At 47.1% G+C, this 26,744-nt stretch overlaps 2 protein-coding genes and 1 long non-coding RNA gene across 19 annotated transcripts in view; 1 reads left to right on the top strand and 2 right to left on the bottom strand.

Moving 5' to 3' along the window:
* Positions 1–187: 187 nt before the first annotated feature.
* On the bottom strand, positions 188–11,015 carry TTPAL (alpha tocopherol transfer protein like). Of its 16 annotated transcripts, none has more exons than XM_086853188.1 (7): positions 10,400–11,015; positions 7,523–7,975; positions 6,614–6,807; positions 4,722–4,832; positions 3,821–4,018; positions 2,520–2,561; positions 188–2,133 (listed from the first exon to the last, which is right to left on the bottom strand). In XM_086853188.1, exons 2-6 carry the CDS (start codon positions 7,959–7,961, stop codon positions 2,550–2,552), a joined length of 954 nt encoding a protein of 317 aa, XP_086709314.1. In that variant the 5' UTR covers positions 7,962–7,975; positions 10,400–11,015; the 3' UTR covers positions 188–2,133; positions 2,520–2,549. The 16 variants fall into 16 exon arrangements, with proteins under 16 accessions (XP_086709314.1, XP_086709311.1, XP_086709303.1 ...); XM_086853185.1 differs by lacking the exon at positions 10,400–11,015 and adding an exon at positions 10,275–10,366; XM_086853177.1 differs by lacking the exon at positions 10,400–11,015 and adding an exon at positions 9,389–9,526.
* On the top strand, positions 9,491–26,164 carry LOC111938238 (uncharacterized). Its single transcript, XR_015277077.1, has 6 exons — positions 9,491–9,686; positions 10,220–10,377; positions 11,009–11,229; positions 13,723–13,882; positions 20,778–21,015; positions 21,261–26,164. It is a non-coding gene; the product is annotated as an uncharacterized LOC111938238 (long non-coding RNA).
* Positions 17,137–26,744, bottom strand: part of HNF4A (hepatocyte nuclear factor 4 alpha) — a 35,491-nt gene continuing 25,883 nt past the window's right edge. For both annotated transcript variants that reach the window (XM_023939879.2, XM_023939878.2), the window contains exons 5-10: positions 24,849–25,004; positions 21,869–21,956; positions 21,203–21,358; positions 20,692–20,928; positions 19,924–20,046; positions 17,137–19,279 (exon numbers count right to left, since the gene is read on the bottom strand). In XM_023939879.2, the coding sequence (XP_023795647.1) occupies positions 19,137–19,279; positions 19,924–20,046; positions 20,692–20,928; positions 21,203–21,358; positions 21,869–21,956; positions 24,849–25,004 (903 nt within the window). In that variant the 3' untranslated portion in view covers positions 17,137–19,136. The remainder of the gene's footprint in view (positions 19,280–19,923; positions 20,047–20,691; positions 20,929–21,202; positions 21,359–21,868; positions 21,957–24,848; positions 25,005–26,744) is intronic.

Here is a 26,744-nt window from a genome sequence, read left to right as displayed (position 1 = left end):
TCCTTGAAGTTGCTCAGTTCAAGTAAATTTCTACTTCTCCAACAGAAAGCAACATCTTTTGCTAATGCAGTGCTCTGGTGATTATGTGTAGTAGCAACTGTAAGTGTGGAACTTGTGTGTTATTGACATTAACAGTAAAATATCCCAACATGACCCGAGACAAAGGTATTGAAAATATCAAATGAGCAGCTGTTACAATGTGTTTAATCACCCAGTCATGCATCATAAACATACACGTTTTTGACAACTTTGTTTTATAAAATGCAATATAAAAATAAATTTTATCAAAATAAGATGTACACTTAACTACCCAACACCTCTAAGCCCTACCAGAATTCAAACAGAAGGCAAAATTAGTAGTTGAATAACACAATGAATAACTCATGCCAAAATGAGATGTAACAAAAATGATACTTCAGCCAGTTCCTGAAAATACCTCCTAACACCCATTTGCAAGAGTATAAATTCAAGTACTTTTATGTACAGTTTGCAGCTACCTTTTGTGCCCCCTACTGCCAATGCAGTTCAAGTATCCTTCCTTATAACATTTTAGATCTGGCAGGGATGGCTGATGTACTGGGAAAGGCATCCAACCTTGGAAAATAAAGTTATTCCAAGTGGGAATAAGGACCAAAGTAGTTGTTGAGCTGTAAAAAAACCCAAGCAATCCCTAAGCAAAAAAAGACAACCCCATCCTGTAAGCTGTTCTAGCCATCCTCTTCGCTTGCAGCTAAGGAGATGCTATACTTGACACAAATGTTTATTTTCCAAATGCTGACATGAGAAATTCTGGGAACAAACTAATTTCTTTGCTACTGAGTGCTGAAGCTCAAAGAACATTCTCAGCTCTGTAGCCAGGCATACAGAAGCCAGAGCTGTGCTTTCTATAAGACATGCCAAGCACTGGTCAGAGTGATTTCAGGGTTAGAAACGCAGCTCAGTGAAGCTGCAATTCCTGGATGAGTTCTAAAGCCAAGGAACAGCAAATTAGAAATAACAGATGCTTGATAAAGCCTGGCTTAATTCAGCATCCCGACATCCACTGCCCAGGACTAGCTTTAAGAAAAAGAAGTTCTGCAGTAGTTCTGCCACAAGACTGGCACTTTTCAGCACTGGAAAGTGTGGTGCTCTAACCCCAGCCAGCACCATGGCTGCCACACTGACTCCTGTGAAGAAAATTCTATCCCAGCCAAACCCAGCACAACCATATAACCTCATTTATTATGTTTGAATCATATTCTTTATTAGTGAGCAGAGGAAAGAAGAGGGTGGATCTAGTCTGCCTACTATTTAAGGCATGCAAGAAAATATAAAAGCCTGGAAAAGGGTGTTTAGTAGAGGTTCCTCAGCCTTCTGCTGAACACCACTAGATTTATTTCTTTTTGAAGGACATTAAATTGAATTTTGAATATCCAATCCCTCCTTCCCTCTAGTACTTCTATAAGGGTTCCTACAATCAGTATACCCCCTCTTCTAACCCTGCAATACAATTAAGGAAAGACTATCAGTCAGGCCTTCATCTATAGGTAAAATGGTCCATCCTGGTTTTTTCAGTTGTACCTTGTGACTGGAATTAAGAGGCACTAAAACAACAGAGGCACCACTCTCTCTGTTCTAGCAGTTTAGCAGTGTGGGCAGCCACTTATCTGTCCAAGTCCTGGTGCTGTGTGCTACTGGCTTCTAGGTGGCAAAAAACTGAATTAACTTCTGCAAAACACAGAGCATATTCTGGTCACAAAGGAGGAGCTGCTTAGCAGTACTCTTTTACCTTATTTAAGTAGATGAAAATGGCAGTTTGTTTTTTCCCTGCACTAAAGGTAGTAGTTACCAAAGAGGAGTTACAATTGACTTCTAAATGTAAGAAATGTAAGGAAAATTAATCTCTTCCCACCTTTAATCTACAACTGTTCATGTGATGAGTTTTCTGCTCCTACAGATTCTGAACTGCTACCCAGGAAAAAAAATAAGCTTCACTGTTTTACCCCTTTTCAGTACCCAGTCTCTTTTTATAATGTTGGGATGACAGGTGTGGCATTTGTCACCCCTTAGTTCCAGGAGGAGATCTGCTGCCAGGACAGTCATTACAGTTGTAGAGGAGCCTCCTTTTGGCAGTGCAGTCATGCTGCAAGGGGGCTGAGAGGAACAAAGACATTCAAAACAGAGTTTGGCACTTTGAAAAATGAACGTCTGAGATCCTCAAGATAATTTAATTTTATATTTACAGAAACATAACTGGTGCCTATAATCACATTTGGCACTAAATCAAGATTTCATCCAGAGAAAGTGCTCTAGTGATAAGTTCCCAATCAGAAGGGATGTTCTTTTCCACCAAATAGTGAATTATTTCACCTTGAAGTAACAGACTGTGCTTTCCTCGTCCTAGTGAGGTTTCCCATCTCCACACCATAATAGTGCAGAAGAATGTGTGCAAAGAGTGTGCTGAGAGGTTCTAATTCAAGACCATTAAACAGAATGAACTTGGGGAGTGGGAACAGCTTATTCAGACACAGGTATCTTACCCTGGTTTGACATCAATGTTAGTTCTGTCTCTAGACAAAGACCTAGAAGCACAGGAATACAAGTTATGGGTAAATATCACAGAGATGATACAAGTCTAACTTCATACAGGAACATGACAACCAAAGACAAAAGAGGTCAACAAAGTTGTAAACCAAGTTGTAACATTTCACAGAAGAGCTGACAAGCACAGTGAACAAAATGCTACAATATCAGGAAATTTAAGAATGTGCTTTTAAAAAGCCTGTCTGCATTTGGTTTCACAGACTTTGAACTCAAATTCAGCCCAAAGTAACAAGCTAAAGCAGGACCTTGCTGTCTTAATGAAGTATTGCCTTCTATACATCACATGCCAATTGCTACAAAAACCTCCTCACACATCCTGGGTATGAGGTACTTATCCAATTCCTTATCTCAACCAGAAAAGAACTAGCAATGTGGGAAGGTGGCTGACACAGCTTTCTTTTATTTGGTCCTGAACCTCATTATTTGAAACTCCTGTCCAATCAAAAGCCTTAGTAAATGATCTGAAAATGAAGATTGCACCTGCTGTATAAACCTTGGTATGGATATATGGTAGTTTAATGCATCAGTCACAGTTCTTCCAACTGTGAGGAAGTTTAAGGTAAGACCTACATACAGGTATTCATGAATAAATTTTGTTCTGTATTAATTTGAACAAATATTCACTGAGATATCTCAGAAACATCAACTCACAATCTGAACCACATGACAGAGGACAGGCCAAGTTAGACTTTTATGGTTTTAAGCAATCTTCACTACAGAATTATATTTTGAAGGGTTCAAAAGCCATTTTTGTGTCTTGGATTACTGGTGTTTGCAGAAGGGGAAGGGACCAGATGATGACAAAGCTCCTAAATTATCCTCACTTATCACCTGTGTGGGGCGGGGACAAGAAATTGTCAAGCTTACCTACCTGCAATAATTTTTTCCCTTTATCATTGGAAAGAATAGGCCAGTTTGCACCATTCACACAGAGGTTGATGAGCCTCAAGTCTTCTACATAACTTGTGCTCTTTGCTTCTACCCTCCCCGAACTCTGCCCTGCCCCCATTGTGCCCTCTCCAGCTTCCTTTGGTTCTACAGTGTAAAGTGCCTCAGCAGTCTGTCCCTAAACTGCAGGTTTAGGAGTAAGGCAGAGTTCACAACATCACCTAGCAGAGCAGATCTTAACTGTGCTGGAAAACTTCCCTCCAGTGGTTTGTTAGTAACAGTAATAGAGCTGAGGTTTCATCCCTCGCAGGGAATCATCACACTGCTTTTCATCAGCATCCCCACTCACTAGCAGGTCGTGGGGAGAGCTGTCACACGGGAGCACCAGCTCTGAGAAATCATGCACAAAGTCCTCTTCAGAGGCCAGCAGCAGCTCATTCCAGGCAGAGATGTCCAGCTTGCCTGCAGTGCCACCATACTCTTCAGGAAGGATCACTGGAGGAATGTTTTGGTGAAGGGAATTCAGATCACAGCCATGAAGAAAAAACTGAAGGAGAAAGCAAAAGAGCTTTAAAATTGCACATCAAACACTTTACAGCAAACTGCTGAACAGTCAGCTAACAAGCTTATTTTGAGCTGAAGAGCAACTTTAAGAAGTGATGTGTTCATGGGCAGGTGGCAGCACAGAATAGTGGGCAATTGCAGTCAGACACACCAGTGTCTTGAGACAATCCACACCTTGTGCAGATTAAATCCCAGCAAGAGACCTCACATGTGCCTGGGCTGAGGTTCCAGATTCAGTTCATCCCCAAGTTTGCTCATGGGATTGAAGATACTTATCCTTGTGGGAAAAAAAATCATCCTTGGCAACCACAGTCCTGTGGAGAGGACACTTGTGCCTCACAGGACCTTTGCATAAGGGAAAAGAGCAAGGAAGGGGCAGCAGAGTTTTCCTGTGACACCACCTCATGAACAAAGTGCTACTGGCCCAAATAATCCAACCAGGGATGATGTCCTGGATACAGAGCATGTGTACTGAAGTTTCATTTTAATATTTTGCCAGTATTGAGTTCCTCAAAGTTTCTGTCTTCATAGAGAATTTTCCCAACAGGCATATTTTTGAAAATTAAAGCAGAAAGTAAAATGGCATCAACATTTTTCTAACTGTCAAGAATTATAATTTTTCTTTTTAAGAATGGCCAAGCAAGGAACTTACAAACATTAATATTGATGTTAAAATCACACCTTACCCGGTTTGCGATCTTTTCCTTCAGAAAAGGCTTGATGATTGCAAAAATGCCTTTGAATATACGAGGCTCATTTATTATGTTAACAGCCTTTATTCGAATGGGGAATCCATCCTGAAGGGTAAAGAAGATTTTTATAATGCAGTTTAAAAAACATTTGCCATCTTTCTCTTTTTAAAGTGAGACTCACTGCCAGCACAACCCACTGGCTCCCCAACTTTAATCTGAGGTACCAACATAAACCAATACAACAATAGAAATTCAACTTGTTACAGAGAGCAGTCCTTGGATGACATCTGTGAGCATAAAAACAAAGTCAAGGGACAAGAAAAACCTCCATAAAAATACACTGCTGTCAGTAAATCCATTTCCAATGTTGATGTTTATCTCCCTTGACAAAACCACTTAGATAATCCCTGTCCTTTGGGTATCCCCAGCCCTAATAAGGATGCAGTCACAGTGATGTCTGCAGCTCCTGAGGAGTGCACCACACTCAGTGCCCAAGCAAGCTCCTTCTAACAGTGTGTCCAGCAACAAGATTTGGTGCCCAGGAGACTCTAAAATGTATTTTTATGTGAAGAAGGAATCTAGTATCACTAGGACACACTGTTTCCCATACAGTTTAAAACAACATCTTATTATGGGATTTTTGCTGCCTAAATTTATTTGCAGAAATATTTTTCATAAGCAAAAGCTCACGATTAGCAATTAAGGATTCAGTGAAGTTTCTTTCCCCTATAACCAGCTGTACATATACAAACCAGTCAGTGCTTGGAGTGAAAAGCAGGTAAGAGGCACTGCTGGAGTATTTTTCTCCATAGGAACGTCGGTGAATTACCTCATCTTTGCAGGAGCTGCAGCTCAGCAAGGCTGATGCACAACACATTTATATTCCACCATACCTTTATGTCCTTCCCCAAGTCCAGCTATTGTTTTGTGAACATCTTCCAGCAGGAACAGCAGGACACCCATGGCTTTATTTGTACAAATTAAATATAGGCTTACAGTTAAATGACACATTTAGATAAAAATGTAAAGGAGTGAGTTCTTATAAAGGCCTTCCTTAATTCACCAGTCTCATCTCCCTACATTCCCCTGATTCACCCTATCCTTCCTGATTCCCCCATGGATACAACAAAGGATGTAACCACCTCAGGCCAGAACAAAAGTAATGATGGAATGAACCCATTCAAGAGAAGTTTTCTCATCTCACTCTTCCAGACTGTATCAACATCAAGTGAAATCATCAGATGTTCCTGCCACTTTGGCCAGGCTACTCCTAAGTCCTTTTTCCTTCTCCTTTTGTCCAGCTTCACTGTGTTTACACCCTTGCTCTAACTTGTTCTCCAGCACTTTCCTTCCACACATCCCAGCAGAGATGTTTTCATTACTGTCTCTTTTGCTGCCCCTGTGCTAAAGATGCCTCTGCCTTCAGGGCATGGATGGAAATCCTCCTTAAGTCATACTCAACCAAAAGTCCTCTGAAAATTTTTGCAGGAGCACTTGAGATGGAACCTGCACTTGCCCCATGGCTCCATCTTGGCTGGCAGGAACCATTTAAGTATCAGGCCATTTCCTCACTGTCTCCTCTCTAACTGTAATTCTCTGCTCTCTTTCCTCCTTACCACTACCTAGCAGAACTGCTTTTGTCTGTTCCAACTCAAAGTCTGCATTTCTAATGTAAATTTAGTTTTAGGAATGCAAAAGTCAAAAAAAAGGGGCAAGTGAGGTAAGTTGGCTATAAGGGTGTGAGAAACTGGTTGGGCAGAGACATGTTTAACTCTGCTACTGAAAGCCAAGATGATGAAGTTTGTGGTGATATAGTCAAGAACTCTGCACACAGAAGCAATCATTTACAATGCACAAGCTTATTTTCCCACCAGTTCAGGTCTTACCTGAAGAATTCCAATCACTTTTTTGGCTACAAAAGGACCAAAATGAGACGCCTTAGATAAGCTGACTCCTTTGTAGTCTGCCAGGATTACAATTCCATTCACCTGGGTCTCTTCGGACTGAATGAGTTTTTCTAAGGTTAAGTATATGGCACGAATGTTCTCAGTAATCGGATAATTACTGGGTGTCCATCTGTCTGAGGTTACAAGACAGGGATGGTAAGTCGGAGAGTGAAGATAAGCTAACAATACACATTCCAAAAAACTGATTTTCTGTTTTTCTGGACTCAAAAGTTATTCTGTATAGCCACAGTTCTACTTCAGAGCAGCCTTTCTTAAGCAATTGGTAAATGGCAACTCATGTTTACTTCAGGGAGCAAAGGCAATGGTTTTAAGAACCCCATTCTCCACCCAGCACAGCTCATTAATAGCACTTTCAGCTCAGAAAGAAGGCAGGTAAATGGAAAAGAGGAGAATGAATGAAGAGAAATTTACAGCAAGCCTGGCAGCACCAAAAGCACATGAAAGACTGATTATTTATACAGGAGTCAGAGCTATAGGCTTCTCTCTCTGGTTATTGTAAAAACAAATTACAAGCTTCTCAGGGTAGGCTGGCAGCCCTGTTTCAATTTGAGTTGCTGCATATTAATTTTTCTTGAATTGCCTAATATTTCATCGACCCATCTCACTGCATTTTTGTTTTGCCATGATCACAGTTATTGCTGACACAGGCAAAGGAACTGGAATAATGCTGGCTAAGGACCAGCCCGTGCCCTCCTCAGTCAGCTTTTCAAATTTGAGAGAGCCCACATACTCTGTGCAAGTCACCACTGTTCATGGGAGAGCAGGGAACAGGCTTTTGGCCCAGACACACCTCGAGGGTGGGGAACAGAGACACTCAGGACTGAGTACCTGGGCGGATGCAGACGACGTGGCGTCCCTGCGGGTCCCGGTGAGGCAGCACAGTGACAAAGCCTGACTCCAGGACAGGCTTTATAGCAGATGGCTTCAGGTTACTGAACACCTCTGGCCAGGTCCTCCTGCAGGTGTGGTAGTTCACCAGGAGCTGAAGCGCTCGATCGTAATCAAACTTCCTGGCTCGGAGGAACCTTAGCAAAAAAGCATCGTCCAGGCACGTCCCCAGGGAAGGATAGTCCTTGCACACCATATCTCGGAGTGCCTGCACGTCACGGAGCCTCCATTCAGGCTTCTCCTGGAGCTCCTCCCGGGCTTTGGTGACAAGATCAGGAGACAGGGTACAAACATACTTTGGCCGGTCTGGCAGGAGCTCACTGTCCGATGGAGACCCTGCTGACGGACTTGTCCTGGTGCAGTCGCTCTCTCCTGACATAATGCAGCAGCGATCTGTCAAAAAATAAATGCTGCGTGTGACAAACAAACCCTCAGACTTACAACCCCATCGTCTGTTTACATATTTATTATGTTCTGTATCCCTGTTTCCTAGCTAAAGACGCTGCCTTTCCAAGAAGCAGCACTACAGTCAAGGGACTCCATTGATTTTAATTCTCCTAGCAGGATTAGAAAGTGCAAGTTACTCTAATCTCTTTATCCTACCTAGCAGGTAGAATGAAACCTGGATGAAACCTAACCCAATAAAGTTATAATACAGAATTACACAGCTTCATTGCAAAACAGAATTCAATCTGCCTTAATGTTTATTTCCTACGTCCAGCTGGCAACAAGGCAAAGCAAACATCCCAGTTTGTCATGATTCTCATATTTGGCCAAATTACACCTTCTGAGAAGCTCCCCCATCTAAACCCAGAAAGCCAGAAGTTTTGCTTAACTTCTCTGGCAAACACATGCACTTACCAGCACCTCTGCCCAGGTGAATGTTTTAAGTAATTTAGGAGGAGCAGCACTTGGGAATATAAGAAATGGCTGCAGTAAACAAGCTGGATGAGCAAGTAAGAAAATTACAGACTCTTATGCCAGCACTGCATGGGTACTGAGGCTGGCCTAATCTAGTTTTAACTTTTCAGTGATGCCAAGATGTCTGACCTGGGACCTGAAATTCCAAATCCAGTCACAAGTGGATAGAGACAAGTAAAAGTCAGAAAATCACAAGCCTGCCATAATTCCTGTAGCTGGACCTGGGGCAGGCAGGGAAACATGGCTTTATTTTGCTGAGGTGCTGGCATTCAGTCACTCCCAGCACATCACACCGCTCCTGGCTATCACACGGAGCCGCCCGCCACAGGGACACGGCTCACCCGCACCCACCTTCCTCCTGCCCTGACAGAGCCCTCAACGCCCCGCTCCCACCTCACCTTCCCCAGCTGCTCGGGACGGCCCTCGGGATCGCTCCCAGGGACGCGTTTCACCTGGCAGCACCCAGCCCCGAGCGTCCGCACAGCCACAGGGGCAAGGAGGCTGCCAGGGACCGCCACACCTCCCCCTCAGCCGCGGCCCCGCAGCCCCCTCAGCCCCCTCAGCTCCCGGGCCCGCAGCCCGCCCGTCCCGGAGCCCCCTCAGCTCCCGGGCCCGCAGCCCGCCCGTCCCGGAGCCCCCGGGCCCCACAGTCCCCGGGCCCACAGACCCGCCCGTACCGGAGCTCCCGGGCCCCGCAGCTCCCGGGCCCGCAGCCCGCCCGTCCCCGGAGCCCCCGGGCCCCGGAGCCCCCGGGCCCCGCAGTCCCCGGGCCCACAGACCCGCCCGTCCCGGAGCTCCCGGGCCCCGCAGTCCCCGGGCCCACAGACCCGCCCGTACCGGAGCCCCCGGGCCCCGCAGTCCCCGGGCCCACAGACCCGCCCGTACCGGAGCTCCCGCGGAGCAGCCGCGTCCCGGCCCCGCTGCCCCGGAACGGCCCCGGCCGCTCGGAAGTGACGGCCCCGGCCGCTCGGAAGTGACGGCCCCGCCGCGCCTGCGCCATGGGCCCGGGGCGGCCTCGGCAGCGGCCCCGAGCGGTTCCGCCTCGGGCCCAAAATTTGGGGCTCCTCTGTCTCTGGCGTCTGCTCCGTGCAGCGGGGGAGCCCCGGGGACACTTCCCGAAGGGACATCGGCCCTTCAGTGCCACCTCATCCTCCGTGACAACGACAGGCCACTGCCTCCAGCCGTGAGCCACGATGGCAGAATTTTTTATATATATACACGTACATACATACATACACACGTATATATATATCTATATCTATCTATCTATACATAACATATAATACATAAATATAATACATACAGCAATAATACACACAAACATGTAATACATAAACAATGCATATATTTTATAAAACACATTTTATAAATACATTTTACACTTGTAAAATACATATTATGTGTATAGAATGTTATGTATAAAAAATTTTTCTAGACGTATGTGTGTATATGTATGTATACACATACATTTAAATACACATGGATTATGTGTTATGTGTATATATAGTATATAATATTGCTATATATATGTAATTATATAACATACAGCAAATATACTTACCTACATATAGATGGCATTTATATACAATATATAATCACATATACAAAATTACATTTTATTTTCATATATATATCTACATATATATACACACACATATATACATATATAAATATATATATCCCATATATTTATTTTTATATATATCTGCATCCCAGGGTCTCTCCCAGCCAGAGCACAGCCTTTGTCCCCCCGTTGTATCCAGGTCGGTACCTGTGAGACCCGAACAGAAGGGAAAGGCAGCTCACAGGAGACCAGGTGGTGATGCCTGACCTGTCTGCATGGAATTTGTAATAAAAACGATGGTCGCTCCCAGGTTTGCTGCATTTAAAACTCACCGGGGAGTGCTGGGGAGGGGGAAATGCCGCGTTTAACCCCGCAGGTGAAGGGACACGGAGGTTGATTGCAAACGCCTCAGCATCCTGCCAGGGACAGTCCCAGGGCGGTGGTTTCTGCTCTTCCCTCTCGCTGTAAGCCGTGCTCTCAGCCAGGAGAGGGAGTCAAGGATAGTTGGACAAAGAGTGGGAATCCCAGGAAGCTACAGTGGGATCAAGGTCCTTCTGCAGCATACAAGATTCAGCTCTGATTCGTTTCTCTGCCAAGGGTTCACCCTTCCAAAGGAGAAAATGTTTCAGTGATGCTGTACCCGGTAAGGTAAATGCCAACATGGAAACAAGTGGAGTGTGTCACAGGATCCTCCTGCAGAGAGCTGATCCAGGGAAGGGGAATTCATTCATTCATTCATTCCAGCCTGTGCTCATGGTCAAACCCTACATGCAACCTGGCTATCTGGTATCTGAAGCTAGGTCCAGTTTGGATCTGAATAAACTGGACCTCTTTGTGATGTTCCTCCATGCCCCTTCCAGTAGATTTGTGGGATAAATGAGGTTGGAAGGGATCTCAGGAGGATAAGAGATTTTGCATTACTCCCATTTCCATTCCTACAGCTCCTGGGCACAGAGACCTGCAGCACAAGTGTGACAGAAGTGTGACAGCACAGGTGGGACCTGGAGTCCCAGGTGTGGAGATGGATCTGTGGCCTCCCAGCTGAAGAGATGACAGAATTTCCTGCATCACCTGATCCACCTAATTGCTGATCTGCGGAAAGGCTTCAAAACACCAAACAGCTGGGAAGAACTGGAGCTGCAAACAGCAATTTATGCTAAAGGTTGCAAAATCTGCTTGGAATTTACACCTTTCAAACAAGGGAGGAAAATTTAGCAGGGAGGTGACAGTTCCAGTCCTGACTGGTTAATGGCTGCTGCAACAGGGTGTTAGGAGTGAGCAGGGGTGTTTAAAAGGATCAACATGTGAATGAAGCTCTGTTTTGGGGAACATGAATCACTAACAATCAATTGAGAGATATGGAAAATGAAATGAAAACAAGTGCAAGAGCCTTAGGCAGGTGAGAGAATAATGAAGGAAAGTTGAAGGGAGGAATACTGCACAGTGAGGAAGAGCTGGGAGTGAAATATAATCTGGGGATGGCCCCCAAATGAAGTGACTGTCTTACCTCAGCTTTTCTTATGTGGGGAATATTGAACTGATGGAGAACAGGAGGTGGTGAATGGAAGTGAGGAGGTTCAAGCATCAAACCAAGTTGTTGAGGGAGTTTGAAAATACTGGCACAGGAAATCAGAGGAACTGTAATAAGAGCTGTAATTTACTCTTCCTGGTGTTGCCATCCTGTGACTAGAAGCCAGTGAGGCAGAACCTGTCTATAAGGAAGTAAAAGCTAAAAACTGAAAACAAATGTCCAAGAACTGACAGTCACAGGAGGTGTGATAGCTGTAGACTGAATTTAAACTCTCCTTCCTAGGAAGGAGAGTTTTGCCTTTGTCCACTGCATCAGAAGGGAGAAGGACATGCAGCACCACATGCACACAACCCTCCCCAGATGAGAGATGATCCCCACCAACTCTGCCACTCCATCAGGTCCAAACCTACAGTCTGTGCAGGAGTTTCCATCAGGAGTTGTGCTGTGACCTTGGGAACCACACCCAGAGCCCCGTGGGGAATCCAGCCCTTCTCCTGTTCATCTCTCCTATCACATGTGATTCATACCTTTCTCAGCTCCGCTCCTGGGTGCTCCCATGCTCTGCCGTTGTGTTATAAATGAGTGGCTGTTGGTGTTGGTTGATATTTAATGAAGTCCATGTAATACTCTTCACTTATTTACTTACCCGATCCCAGTCTTAATACCCAGCCTGGGAAAGTTATCTTGGCTTCTTTAAGCTTTTCCACCATTAGCAATAAACGTTTTACAGTCTTGGCAAGCTGAGGCTGAAAAGCGAGAGCATGACTTCAAACAGCACTGCTCACAGAGAAGGCTTTAAACTGATACTAAATCACTAAACTGTGCAAACATAACAGTCCTGTAATAAAGATAATCTGTGAGCAGTTCAGTCCAGGAGGGGCTCTGGTCCTTGGTGAAACCTCTGGGCCCCACAAACTACAGAACCCTTTTGGGCAACTCAGTGTCAGAGCAGAGAGCCACTCATGCTGCAGTGCTGGATAAGGTCTGCCTTGCGTGAGCGTGAGGCTTCCATCTCAAGCCTAAGCTGCTCCTCCTGCACCAGTGCAGCAGAATGGGAAGGGCTGTAGGGGAGCAGCAGTCTCTACTAATCACCCCAGGCAGGTACCAGGCTCCAGACGTGGTGCCTGGCTGTGATACAATCCAGCAGCTATTCCTCTGCACTCAGAGGAAGAAGTGACTAAGAAAATACACCCTAAATGACCATAAATATTGCACTCAAAGCCTGGAAGTGTGCATCCTCCAGGACAGGCTTCCGTGCCTGCTGTCACCCTGCGTGTGGTGGTGTGAGGAGGGGATCTCACAGGTGGGAGCAGCACACACTGCAGGGAACCATCCCTGCTCTGCTCATGCCCTCCCCACGCACAGATGGCAGGCCAGACCCACATGCACAACGCTGCAAACCGGCACTAATGTGCAAATGCACACAAATCTGTAGCATCTGCTGCCAAAGCAGCTGTACACAGGCAGGCACCACCACCCAGGCACATAAAGCTGTGCTAAGGTGCTGGCAGAGCCCCAGACAGCCCAGTGTGTGTGGTGGGACACAGACTAAGGCTTTACCAGCTTTAAGATGAGCAGGTTTTTTTGCCAAAGCTTGGTGAGGAATGTGCTTGGCAGGACCTCTGAATGTTTTAAATATTACAGGATTTCTGTTGTTTAATTTTATAGAATCACAGAATAACTTAGGTTGGAAGGAACCTTTAAAGGACATCTAGTCCAACGCCCAGTTTGTCCTGAACTGAGCATTTCCTTTTGCTGCATTTCATGCACACTGGAAGGAGAGCAGCTGTCTCCGAGGCAGGATGGATCCCTGGCAGGATTAACCCTCGAAAGGAGCTGGGATGGGGCTGCCCAGGGACCTTGGCAGCTGCTCCTTGCAGCCCCTCCATGGCACAGGCTGCAGCTGCTGGAGCAGTAGAAACATTCAGGTTTGCTCCTGCAAGAAACCAGTTGGTGAATGTTGGAGATGCTTTCCAGGGGAAGCATTGCTGGGTTGGACTGAGTGCTCCAGCTCTTGGGGCTGTCAGCCTGGGGTTCATTCAGAAGCTCATATATCAGTGGGAAGGAGTGAAGCAGGGCTGGGTTTTAGAGTAACCCCTGAGTGATACCTTTGCACCTCCTTAGGGTGAAGAAATGCAGCTTCATGGTGGACTGTGAGGGGAGGAGCTGCATGCAAGAAATAGTAGGATTTCAATGGAAAATTAAGAGTCTGGAATGTTGGAGGTGCCTCCACTGCCTCCCCAATGGGTGTGCAGCACAGCAGATCTCCTGTGTGCTCTTCCAGGTGAGAAAGTGCCACTCTAATCCCACACCTTAGAATATGGTTCAGAGAAGGCTAAAACCCACTCAGAAGTGAGGATCCCAATGGCTGTCCTTTATCTGTGCTGGAAGTGCTGTAGGTCTGAGTCAGGAATTCTGGTTTTGGCGTTAAGGTTTCTCTTTGCTGCTTCTGCCTCAAGCTTTTTTCTCAGTGGCTTGTCCCTGCAAAATCAGCTCTGAGTGGATTCCAGGACATGCATGAGCCAATGTGCTCCATGTCAGTGGTTAATGGTAAGTAACTCATCAGCAGGATTAATTAAAAAGTGTTTTTAAGGCACAGTGATGTTTTGGAGAGTCCTGGAAAGGAATAGAATATTATGAGTTACTTTATTGTAATGACTTTCCTGGTCAGTGAGGGGGAACATGTCATGTTCCAGCCAGTGCTGACACCTGGGTTGGCAGCAGCAGAGAGGAATTCCTGTCTGGCTTGGGATGCTTTCTCTGGTGGGTGTCTATGCAGGCATTCCCTCAGGCAACTCTTGGGCTGTTTCTTGCACCCAGAGCAGTTTCTAGGAGGAGCTGGGGAATCACAACAGCTCCCCCAGGCCCTCATCTGGTGTGGGGTCCCCCAGGCTCACAAGGGGTCCTTGGTCTTTGTGAACCCATGGGGTCCCATGGGACTGCAGGTTCCAGCCAGGCAGAGCCACCAGATGTGAGGGGCTGGAGTGGAGCCTGGCAGCAGAGCCCAGGGCTTTGTGTAACCCATGACTAAACTCCAGGTTAGGGGTGCCCTAAGGCCTCTGGAAGATTTTAGTCACGATCAGGAAAGCCTGGCATCACTCCAGTTCCAAAACCAGAGTAAACCTAGGAAATACAGTTCCCAAACCGCCTTCTTTCCCAGACCCAGGTTAGACTCAGAGCTCTTCTTCCCCTGGGTTTGAACTGGGAGCATTCTGTTGGTCCCAGCAGCCTCTCCTCTCTCACAGGACACTAAACTGCAGGTCGTGACTGCAGAGTTGTTTGTGCCAAGCTCTCCTGCTCACTCTCACATAGAGAAGCTGACAATATATTGCCATTTTTATTGGCCTGGCTGGCAATTTTTCAGGTGCTAGGTGTGTTTATGATTGTCAGGGTCACACCTCAGTTCGGAATGGGGAGAGGGATTTTAGACAAACCCACACCTTACCATTCTTCTCCAGCCTCTCTGAGTGGAAAGGATTTGTGCAGTGTGTGGCCTGAGTTCCCCAGTTGGTTGGTGATATTTTGATTAAACCCAGAGGGAACTGGCCAGCCTGGCACATGGAATTGCCTGGCTCAGCAGTGCCACGTTGCTGAGCTGTCCCTGCTGCCTCTTGGTGTTCATGACTATCTGTGCCTGTGTGTGCACTTGTAAGTTTAATAGCAGCAATAGTTGCTTTTGTCAGAGATGATATGCAGGTCATAAAACTTGTTTGCCTTTTTTTTCCCCCCCTCCCACTAAGATAGGAAAGCTGTGGAAAAGGCTCCAAAGCCTGCTGGCTCTTTCAGATGGAAGTTATATAAGGAATATGAAAAGAATGCATTTCATAGTGGCCAAAGGACCTAAAAATACCACTTTCACAGATCTTTGCTTGGACATCATGAAAAGATTCCGCAGCCGGAGATGGTGCTCTCCAGGAAATCATCCCTAGGCTGAGCTGCAGGCACAGAAAGCTCTTGTGTTCAAAAACAATGTAAGGGAAGTTGTGTGTCGAAGGCCAATCCTCAGAGCAGCCATCTCCTGTGACATGGGACATGGCCTGTAGGCTCCAGGGAGCCCAGCAGGATAAAACACAGGAGTGGAAAGTGTTTCAGGATGATTCCAGGCTGGAGTGACAAAAGAGGTGAGAGCTGGGATGGAGGATACCGATGAAGGACAAGGTTGCTTCTGGGGCAGTTCATAGGGGTTTTTTTTCCAAGTGAGCTGAATCCAGCAATAAGAAATCTCCTGTAGGAAGTGCACTGATTTAAGATTAACCAGGTAAAGGGCAACCTTGATAGAGCAGTTCATGGGAAGGAGAATTTATTGCTTCAAAGATTTGATATTACTTATATGGAGTTTTTAGGGCATATACCCAGGTAAAACCAACCATGAATCACAGCAGACGAGTCCCGGGGTTTTTTTGTTCCACATTAAAAAAAATGAATTAACTCCTTTTCTTTCTCTTGCCTGGACTAACCACTTAGTCCTGTGTGTGCTGGGAATACATGTCCTGTGACTGCCTCTGGTTCCCTTGTTCAGGCATTCAGCAGTGATGCTGGGGCTCTGGATCCTCACAGGTAGTGAGGGCAGGTTATTTGAGACCTGTCCTGTTCTCCCAAGTCCTTGACTCAGAGTGGAGACAGGCTCTAAATGCCTCAAACACAGGCTGGATCTCATCCCTGCAGCTCAGCCCTGCTGGCAGTGTGACTGTCACTGGGACACCACTGGATGTGCTAATGGGATGGAAAATCAGGCTGCTTCTCATCCCTTGTACCTAGGATGAGACTGCCCACCTCAATTCTCATCAGAGGTGGGAGATGGGGGAACATGAGGGCAAACTCCCGCAGAGCAGAGCTGAAAATTCTGGATGGTGTTCCTTCTCAGAGACCTAATCTTTACAGCCATCTACACCTCTCTCCCCTCTTCCTGTTCTCTTCCTGGGCAGGCTACAGCTCAGGCTACAGCACAGGCTCCTGTGGTCAGAAAAGCAGGTCGTTAAGAACCTTCACTAATTACTAGTGTATTCTTTACAGCCAGTGATAAATTGATTTTCACTTGATCATCTTACTGTGCCCTATAGGCTCAGTCTGGCTTCCACCTGCTGCCAGCAACAGGGTGGCTGTGTTTGAAACAAAGGACAATCACTCACCCCAAAGTGCTCAGAAATTACCTTTGAAACAGAAGAGGGACATAAAAATGAACATGTCTGAAATGTGAATAAGATATTTTAGTTTCATTTGCTTGGCTTTCCGAATGTGGTTACTTCAAGCCTTTAAGCTCCCTGGAATCATGAAAGCAAATATTTATTCTTCATGTTTGTTTTTCTTTTAATGAAAATTGGGATTGTCATTCAGTCTTATGATTCCAGCACACGTGGCTTCAGGACAGACACCAGCCAGCATTGGGCTTGCCAGGAAATAGTGACAGCTGGCAACAGCATCAAACACTTGTTTGGGCTTTTTTCTTCATTCACATATGCTTTGTGCTCAGACCAACAGGGAGGTTAGCTCCTTGATTTAAAATAAATCCTCCCAGAAGAAAGAAATCCATCTGTCTGGGAAAAGTTAGAAAATATTTTTCATTTATTTTTCTTTTTTTTTCTTTTTTTTTTTTTTATGAATACAAATTCTTGTGAAGAAATATTCTTCTGTTTCCATTGGAAGGCAGAAACCAGCAAAAATTAATGTACAATATCGAGGAATACTTGGTGCAAATGGACCAAAAAGGATTCCCCACAAAGTATGTCTACATACAAGAAAAAAGTTCGCTGCAGTTGGAAAAGACAGCCTGGTTATTACAGGGTTGGGGTTTTTTTTGCATTTAATCTCCCAATTATAAATAATCAATGTGATTTACAAAATAATTTACAGGAAATGATTGGATTCATCATTGCAATAAGTTACTTAGTACGATGCCACCAGCACTGAGACCCTACAATACCTCTGACACCGCCAGCATGAGGTGTTTCATTTTTGCATTGGAAATCAAGGGATGGAGCTGCAGCTCCTCTGGCTGAGCTGGCTCAGATTTGTCCCCACCAGAGACCTCCTGGCAGCCGTGGGCCACCATCCTCATCCTCCCAAGAGGCCAGCAATGACTCAGGCCTGCAGTGGTGCAGGGCTCTGGGAGCTCAGCCCTGCTGGCACTGCTGGCTGCAGGAGAGCTCCTTTCCTGGTTTCAGCTGTAAACCAAAGGTCACATCCACAGGTTTTGGCACAGGCAGGCACAGAGGGACAGGGGCAGGGGCACGAGGGAGCAGAGCAGGGTGGGCAGACCCAAGGGGTTTGGGTGAGACAGGGTTATTGCTTGACCTCTGTCACATTTCTCTGCAGGACTCGAAGAAAATTTTATTTTTGAGGTTGGTGCTCTTGAACACTTGGAGGTCTGAAGGAGTCATAATCAATTCTTATCATGTTATAAAGACCTATAAATCTGTTATCAGCCACCCACTGAAGGAGCTGAGGCTGAAGGAGTGGCACTGCATTGGAGAAGTAGATTGTGTGGCATATCTTAGCATTAAAGTTGTGTCTGAACTGAGATCCTGCATCCCAATGCTCCCAGCACTTAGAAAGCCCAAGACCTTGTCCAATCTGTGACGCTCAACCTTCTCAACCCATAGGTCTCTCCCCTTCCTACCTCTTTCCCCCACTTCCTTCCCAATAGGCATCCAGTGGTCTTCTTCTGACTGCTGAGAAGCACTAGTTGGGCCAGTGATATTTTGGGCAGTTGGTGCCAGCCTGTAAAGGGGTGAGCCCATCCCATTAGCTGAAATCTCTGGAGTCCCATGGTCCCTCAGATTCCCAGGAGGCAGTGAGCGGTGCAAGGGAAGGGCTTGGCAGTGCTTGCTCTCCAAGCATTGTGGTGAGAGGGCAGGCACAGAACAGAAACACCAACACCCCTCAAGAGGCAGAGGGATACAAACAGTGGGGTATCTTTGTCTGGGCCAGACTTTGCCCCAGCATCAGCTGAAAAGATTTGTTAGATCTGGCTGGGGGGCTTAGAGTGCTGGAGGGTGACACCACGCAAAGACCAGGGACTAGCCGAGGCTGAGGAGCAGTTCTGGCAGTGCTGCCTGGGCAAACCCCATGTGCTTCACCTGCTGTGATGCTCCTGGGGGAGCTTCCACCTCCACCAAGTCTGGCTGGACTGGGGACTGTCAGGGGGCTGGCATGGCCATGGGAGGGAAACCCTGCACTCCCACGGCACAGGGAATTGCTTGTTCACAGGGTCTGCTGTGTGCTGAACCAGTGCTGAGGTGGCAGTGGGGCAACAGCCTGTCCCCAGCCAGGCACTGTCACCTCCCCACAGAGAGAGGCAGGAATCTGGCCCTCCTTACAAGGACTGAAGGTTTTGGCTTCAGCCTTAGTTCTGGGACTCTGGGGCTGCCCATGGCACGTGCTGTCCGGAGCTGCAGGAAGACAGCTGGTGGTGGCCGGTCCAACAAACGAATGTTTGTGCCCAGGGACCTCTGGATGGCTTCTCTTTTCACAGTGGCAGAGTCAGTTCGGGCTTCTCTCCCACACGGTGTTCCTAAGGAGGCTGGCTGCTGTGGGGGTTGCTAGATGACCTCCTGTTTTGTGATGGCAGGCTGTGGGATGGATGTGGGCTGCTTTGCCACGGTTGCAATGGCTCCAGGCAGCAGCTTGTACTGCTCTGATCCTGAGCCCGCGGGTGGAGAAGGCTGTGGAGTTTCTGGAGTAGCTGAAGAGAGAGAAACCAAATTAAAAGAGGGCCTCACAAACCTGACAGCACTGGGATCTGTCCTCAGTCCTGCAGGCTTCAGATGTCAGCACAGCCTCTTAAGGGCTTGTGTGTTTGCTCTAGGGCAGCCCAGACATGCAGGCATGGTTAGATGCCCCAGGAGAACCACAATAACCAACATCAAATAAGGGCAGCTGCTGATGTTTGGACCTGTACTAACCACATTTTTGGTCAGCCAAGGTCACCTCAGCACAAGGTCCCCAGTGGTGGCTCCATGTGGTGGGCCAGATCCTCCTGTGTTTTTTCAGAGGATAAGCTGAGGTATGTCTGAACCATTCAAGGGAAGGGGAGCCTTTCCACTGATTTCACTAAGCTCTGGATAGGATCATTCATCCCTTAAGGGCTATGTAAAAGTTAGTCTGCCAAGGAGTATCTTGTTGAATCATTTAGTCTGGCCTAATCTAATCTAACCCACCTCTCTGTTTGTCTTTCCCTCCTTTCTGCATAGGAATTTCTCACACACTCATTACCAGAGACTTTGTCTTGCTTGCAGATTTCCTTGCAAGATAGAAATTACCTCCACAGGCACACTGGAAAGCTCCTGGTTTCTCCCAGGAGCTCTCTGTCTCTCTGGATATACTCACACATCTGCCCGTTGTGCATCTGAGGAGGCATTGTGTTGGCCACAATGACGTTTGTTCCCAGGTTCTCCTGGATCAGATGGGGGTGCAGGGGGTGGTGGGTGTGCGGCGTTTCACTTGATGAGCCTAGAACATGCATAAGACATTAATTGCCACAATGGCAGAATGAGACAGTTCAGATGGGCAGACCCACTGCACCCAAGGCTCCAAGGCTTTGTGCACAATCAGCTTGTGCACAAGTGACTGGAGCACACCCTTCCCTTTCCCTCCATGGATGCCTTGAGCTAATTAACCCCTGCCTGCTGCCTGCATGTCCTCTTATACACAACTGTATTCTTTAGTCACACCTCCATGTGAAGAATAGCACAGTGGGAACTTTTCATTTTGTTTTGTCCCATTGGATTCTCCCACTAGAAAATCTAGGATGTTCTTTCAACCTGAGCTTTCAGACCTTTTTGTTTTGATGAGTCCCTTCTGGCAGAAGAGGATTGGTGTCTGGGGGTGCACAGCCAAGCTCCTGTGTGTGCAGGGGGCTGGGGATGCCTCTGTAAACACAGGCACAGCTAATGCATCTCTTTAGGTGAGGAGAAGTAGAGGACCCTTGGTTACCCCTGTCAAGGACAGGGGAGATGATTTTGTGTGAGTCAAGGGCTGACCTGCAGGCTGGCTGTCTCTAACTTTTCTAGACAGGGAGCAGTGACTAATGAAGGTCTCAGGGGACAATAATCAGGGAACACTGAGAGGCCTCTTGTCAGACCCTCAAGTACTCACCTCCCAGCAGCATCTCCTGCAGCAGGTTGTCAATCTTAGCCATGCCAAAGAGCTTGACGAACTGGATCTGTTCTATCATCTGCCAGGTGATGCTCTGCAGCACGGGCAGCAGCAGCAGCAGCTCCCCGAAGCGGCCCCGCGAGTCGTACTGCCGGTCGTTGATGTAATCCTCCAGGCTCACCTGCACCTGGTACCGCATCCGCTTGATCTTGGACGGGTCGCTCAGTCCCTTGGCATCTGCAACAACCCACACAGCAAACTCTCCAGGCTGCTCCCCTGGAAGCTGTCTGCCAGTGCCAGCATGAAGTCTGGGCACAGCCTGAGGTGAGCTGCCTCTGCTTCCCCATTGTCTGCTGTGATGGACAATCTTTCTCTTCTTTGACTTCTCCCCTCCCTCTCTAAGAACAGTTTGGCCCAGACAGGAGACCAGGCACCATTTCCACCATGGTGCTAGTCAGCATAATCCAGACTAGGCCCCTCTGATGGGAACCCTTGCCAAGCTGGGGCATACCTGGGTCAAAGAAGATGATGGCTTTCAAGCAGGCATATTCATTGTCATCTATCTGCAGCTCCTGGAAGGGCAGGACCAGCTCGTCCAGGATGCGGATGGCCACACGATTCACCTCCACCAGCTCGGGGCAGTTCCGCGGGATGATGTGATCATTTCCTTCAGACAAGCAGCACAGACACCATCATGCTGTCATTGCTCAACACTTATCCAGGGTGACAAGGGGTTCAAAATGCAGGTAACTAATGCTGAGATAATCATGGGGGTGGAGGAATTAAGAAGTCCCTCCTTCAGCCCCAACCCTGTCTCAGAAGAGCAGAAATTTTGATTTGTGTTGCCAGAGCAGCTTCTCATTACACAGGAGCCACTCAAGTGAGGAAAAGCTGACCAAGGAGTGTGAGCTTTCTCAATCCCGTCACAGCCGGTTTACACAAACCTGGGGGTGCACCATGAATCTTCACACAGCCCCCACACATCGTGGCTTTGATGTCAATGTCAGCCAGGCCTAGCTGCACCCAAAGGTTTTGCTGGGCTTGCTAAAATACAGAACAGCTCAAGCCACCACCCTTGCAAAAAGGATGTCCACAAACACTGAACCACCCTCTCCTTCACCCCAGCAGAGAAGTGTCACAGAAGCAGATGGGCTGGGAGCAGAAGGGCAATTTTTACCTAGCAGCAAGACATCCTTGAACACCATGGACCTCTTGGCAGCTCCCAGTAACAGATGCTCCCCTGCGTGTGCACGTAGCAGTGCTACCTGCAAGGGCAGGGAAAGTTATTTCAGTGATGGAGAGACTGAGACAAAGCTGTGATTTCATGTAAGCAAGAGGGAAAGGTCAGCATTCCTGTACTGCACTCAGGGATGGGGAGTGAGGGCCCCTCTTCAGTTACAGGCAGAGAAAGAGATCAAAAACCAGTCTGTGCTAAACCAGTTATAAATCCAGCAGAACCAGCAGACAGCACCTGAAATATCTCATATTCAGGACATATGTCATGAGTAAGACTGTGTTAGGCTGTCCCAGGATCTCCCAGCACTGTGGGCTGTTTGCACACAACTCCTACCAAGTGCAGAACCAGGGGCCACACTCCACCCTGGGAAGTGGGGTGAAGTACAACCTGCTGCTGGACAGCTGCTGTCCCTCTGGGCTGTGCCCACCTGCCACTGAAACCACAGCCTTGGGGACCCGTGTCCTGCTGGCCCTCCACAGCCACAGGAATTGGGGACAGGGAAGCCAAAGGGATGTTTTTCTCCCCTGATGTTAATGATTGAAGTGTTTCACTTTACACCCTCCAGTGGCTCCTGAGAATGTTCTGAATCTTTTGCCCTCCTTCAGTTAAAATTTCAGAGATTTAGGCAGAAAGAGAAGTTAACAATTGGACATCCTGACACAGAGGCTTCTTAATGTCCAGCCAGGAGCTTCTGCTGGGGAAAACAATCATTAAACATTAATAGAGAAATGCTGAAAAGTATGTCCTGATGGGAATGGTCCCCTTTTCCAGTGTGTTATCCTCAGCATCTGTCAAAGCCAGGAGAAGTCTCACCCTACCAGAAATGCCAGAAGAATGTATCACCCATAGAAGAGAGCTCTGGTTAGGAAAGATGCTGATGTCTAGGAGAGGATTGTGGTTTTTTCCCCCAAATGGTAAAATAGGTTATGCAAAATAAACAGAGTAGAGATCCTTGCAAAAAGACTGCACACACGTGACACTGGGGAATCTTTATCTAGATGCCAAAATCTAGCCTCTCTCTGTTGCTGTCCAAACATGGGTGGATATGTTAGCTGAGCTGCTTGGGATTACCTGAATTACCAAAATTTTCTACCAGGAATTAACAAAACTGAGCTTTCCTACCTGAAAAAACTTTGACAAGGAAAAAACTGCCAGTCCCAGGGGGGAATGAAGCTCTCACCTAGAAGTTTCCTGCCTATTGCAAATTCAAGAAGGTTCAGTTTGTAGCCCCCTTTTTTGTGTCCATAAAATTTCATTGTTTGAGCAGGGTTAAAGTGAATTAAATCTTCAAGAAGACCAAACCATCTCATTTGATATTTGTTCTTGCAGTGATGAACCTGAGATCCATCGTTCCATTGTGAACTAGGATAAATATGCAGTTGTAACACAACAAAGCAGAACTTGGACTTCGAGATGAAATGGCTTTGCCCCACCAAACATGGTAGTTTTGACATTTTGGTGAAGAAGGAGAATGAGGGGTTGTGTATGACCTTTTCTACAAAAGGAGATTATTTCATGCCTGTGGAGCAGCCTCTCCCTTATGGGAAGGCAGGGTTCAAACTGTGCCATCTTTAGGTTTTGTTTTCGCCTTTGAGGAACTTTGCAGCCCCACAACTCGTGTAAAATGAGCTCATGTGGAAGCTGCTGTAGTTTGCAGAGTTATTGGCCAGGTTTAGGGCCTCTGTTCCAAATGGCACAAGGATGTGATGGGTTGTGCAGAGCAGCTCCAGGTCTGTGCTGGGCTGCAGCCTGTTTGCTGTGTAAATGGCATTTGCCATTGGAGTCTATTTTGGTTTTCATAAATTATGAATTGTATTTTCCTCAGCAATTTAACAGATTTCTTATAATTTTCAACAATATAGTACTTGCAGACAATAGAAAAGAAGGAAATATGCTCCCATTTTAAGAGCACTGAGTTCCCCAGAGCTCTAGGAGCTGCTGGGTGGTTACTAAAGAGCTCAGATTTAGGATTTAGGAGGTTTTGATCAGCTGGATACTCTCAACTGGATATCCTTTTTCTTCATTACATAAAAATTACCTTTAGGTCAATAGGGCTGGAGGCTGGTCCTAGCTGAAGAGAGCACATGCTGATTTTGTGACTGGACTGACTGGAAATACCTTCCTACCTGTGACAGGACCTGTGCTGGCCCTGCCAGAAGTGCTCTCCCAGCCACACGTGCTGCTCAAGACTGGACACACATCATGTCCTTCAACACCTGCTGCAGACCTCTGAAATTTAGACTTCCACAGGAAGCCTCTCCTTGTACCTCTTTGAGGCTGCCTGAGATCCTGCAGTGCAGCTCTACAGAGGACACCAAACCCACTGTGCTTATCTGCTTTAGGCAACCTGCAAATGTCATCTCAGTAATTTCTGCTAAATGCAAATATATTATTGCTTTTTAATCCTGTAAAAAACATTTTCTACCGCTTTGGGAGCAAACTAGTGCTCAGCTTCAAAATTTCATGCTGAGAGCATGGATACAAACATACCCCTGGGCAGGAAGCAGCAAGGGACAAGCAGATTTTAGGTTTTGGGCATACCTTAGGCCAGGAATCTCTGCTGCTAATTCTGATTACCCCAAGCATTTGTATAGCACTTCAGGTTTTCAAAGTGCTGCGCAAACCATAATTAATAAATGACTGTCTGACCCCAAAATGCTGCTCTGATAAGGACCCAGTTCAAGCTCAGCATTATCTGGCTGTGCTCATCGGCTGATTAGCGGCACATGCAAGTGGCCACTGCTGGCATTGTATGGATGCCTGGCCTGTGCTGGCATTGTATGGATGCTGTTCCCAATCAGCTGCAGCAGTCAGGATAACAGAGTGCACAATGAGCATTTTCTTTGAAGGTCTCAGCTGGCTTTGGCTCCCCGTTGCCTTCAGCAGAGCAGAGCGAGGTGGGGTGGATGGGGGGACTTGCCTGGTCATCCAGGGGCAGCTCACAGAACGGGGGGATGTACTTGGCCCACTCCACCAACACCAGCAGCTGCTGCTTCATGGACTCACACACGTCAGAAATATTGGCAATCTTCTTCCCTCGGATGTCTCCGTTGAGCACAGGAACCGGGGATGATATCTGGAAGGAGAGAAGAGATCCTTCAGCTTTCAGTGCCACAGAGGAACCCCAGAGAGGAAAATCCCCAGCCCATGGGCTGTGTTGGTGCACACTCCAGAAATTACAATTACATTTTCCTATTGCACACAGCCTGCTCCCAGAGCAGGTGACCCAACAAGGCTCATTGGACCTGAGATCAGCTCAGGGATCTGTGAACATGAATGGCTGCAGAGCAGAGGCTGTGGATCATCTTGATAAACTGTAATGCTTTGAATAGACTGGAAAGCACAGAAGAAACATTCCTAAAGCCAGGATCTTCCTCCCACTGAACAAATGTGCTCAGTCAAGATCCAGGAGAGAACAGAGGGGCTTGTGTGGCCGTCAGCCTCACCAGTAGAAAGGACACGTCCACCCAGCACTGCTGCACAAGCTGCTTGGTCCCACCGAAGTGCAGGGAACTGTTCCCTCTCCCACCCTGCTCCAGAGGCAGTGCTTGGCCAGAGCTGCTGTGTCTGCTTTCCACAGGAGGCCAGCAGGCTCTGCTCCTCTCCTGAGTCATCATGAGCACACCAAGGCACAGCTTGGCAGCTCTGACATTGCACCTGGTCACTAATGCTTGACATCACACGCTTTGAATAGCTAAAGACAGAATTTAAAGATAACAGCCTCCCACCTCCCACTGGCTTTTAGGTCCTTTTGGCAAAACTGGGCAAGTGCAAACATGCCCACAACTCAGGTCACATTTATTACATGGCAAATTTTTTTGTGATTGCCATTTTATTTGCAAAGGACAAACCTTACAACTCGGCAAGTACTGTCTCCCAGAGCTGGACAGAACATCTCCCCCAAACCAGGCACCCAACCTCCTGCCTGGTTCTCATGCATAGCTGCTCACCCAGGTCACCTGAAAATTTGCCCTTAGTCACAACTTCATCCTCATGCTTCTGTAAGCAATTAACTCAACCCCATCACTGCCCTCTGCCTGCCCTCTGTGCTCTTGTACAACATCAGCTCTTCCTGTCCTATTCCTGCCAGCATTTTCAGCTTGGACCCTGCCAGCCTCCCAAAAGAAATAAAATTCAAATAACACTTTTTTTTCTTTTTTTTTTTTCTTTCCAGGTTGCATTACCTGGAGGCTTTCCAGCTCACCAGCTATTACTGAATAAATACGATTGTAAAAATCTCACCATGAATTAACCTAATCAGAGGGCCCGGAAGGCTTAGCAAATAAATAAAGACCTCTGAGTGAGTGACCCTAGATCTTGGAGAAAGCAGCTCCTCAGCAGTATCTTGTTCTAATTAGCCAGGCACATAAAAGTTACCAATTACTGTGCTGGAGCCTGCCTTGTTTAATGAGTCTCTCTGTGCTCTGTGGGAGAGCAGGAGCTCCCCTGGATTTGTCCATGGCTGTAGTTTTTATCAGCAGACCCTACTTACATGTGATGGCCCTGCAGGACTCTGAGCCCTGGAAATGTCCTGCCCCTGTAGATTTGGTAACTCGAGACCCCATCATCTCACACCTCTGGGAGCAGCACCAAGCTTATTTTTATAGGGTATATAAATATATTCGGGCCTGCATAGGACAAGGTGAGACGTGGGATGAGACTGGATATCCTTTTTGTGTATCAGATTGGCCCTTCTGGCATATCCCCTCCTTGGGGAAGTGGACCTTACAGCCTGAGCCTAATGTGAAGCCCAGAGCACAGCATGTCCTGTCCTGGAGCATCTCCCAGGGCAGCCTTTGGGGTACAGTGACCCTTG

This window comes from Cyanistes caeruleus, chromosome 16 (assembly GCF_971803275.1).
Source record: "Cyanistes caeruleus chromosome 16, bCyaCae1.hap1.1, whole genome shotgun sequence".
NCBI lineage: Eukaryota > Metazoa > Chordata > Aves > Passeriformes > Paridae > Cyanistes > Cyanistes caeruleus.
The sequence above is the reverse complement of the archived record's forward strand: the minus strand, read 5'-3'. Positions and strand labels throughout refer to the sequence as shown.

Excerpts from the sequence above, each read along its gene's own strand:
- TTPAL (XM_086853174.1), bottom strand. The coding sequence starts at position 9,503 with ATGGCGCAGGCGCGGCGGGGCCGTCACTTCCGAGCGGCCGGGGCCGTC. Across the intron at positions 6,808-7,522 it reads CGTCGTCTGCATCCGCCCAG|ACAGATGGACACCCAGTAAT; the intron begins GTACTCAGTCCT and ends TTGTAACCTCAG. Across the intron at positions 4,019-4,721 it reads AGGAAAAGATCGCAAACCGG|TTTTTTCTTCATGGCTGTGA; the intron begins GTAAGGTGTGAT and ends TTTCTCCTTCAG.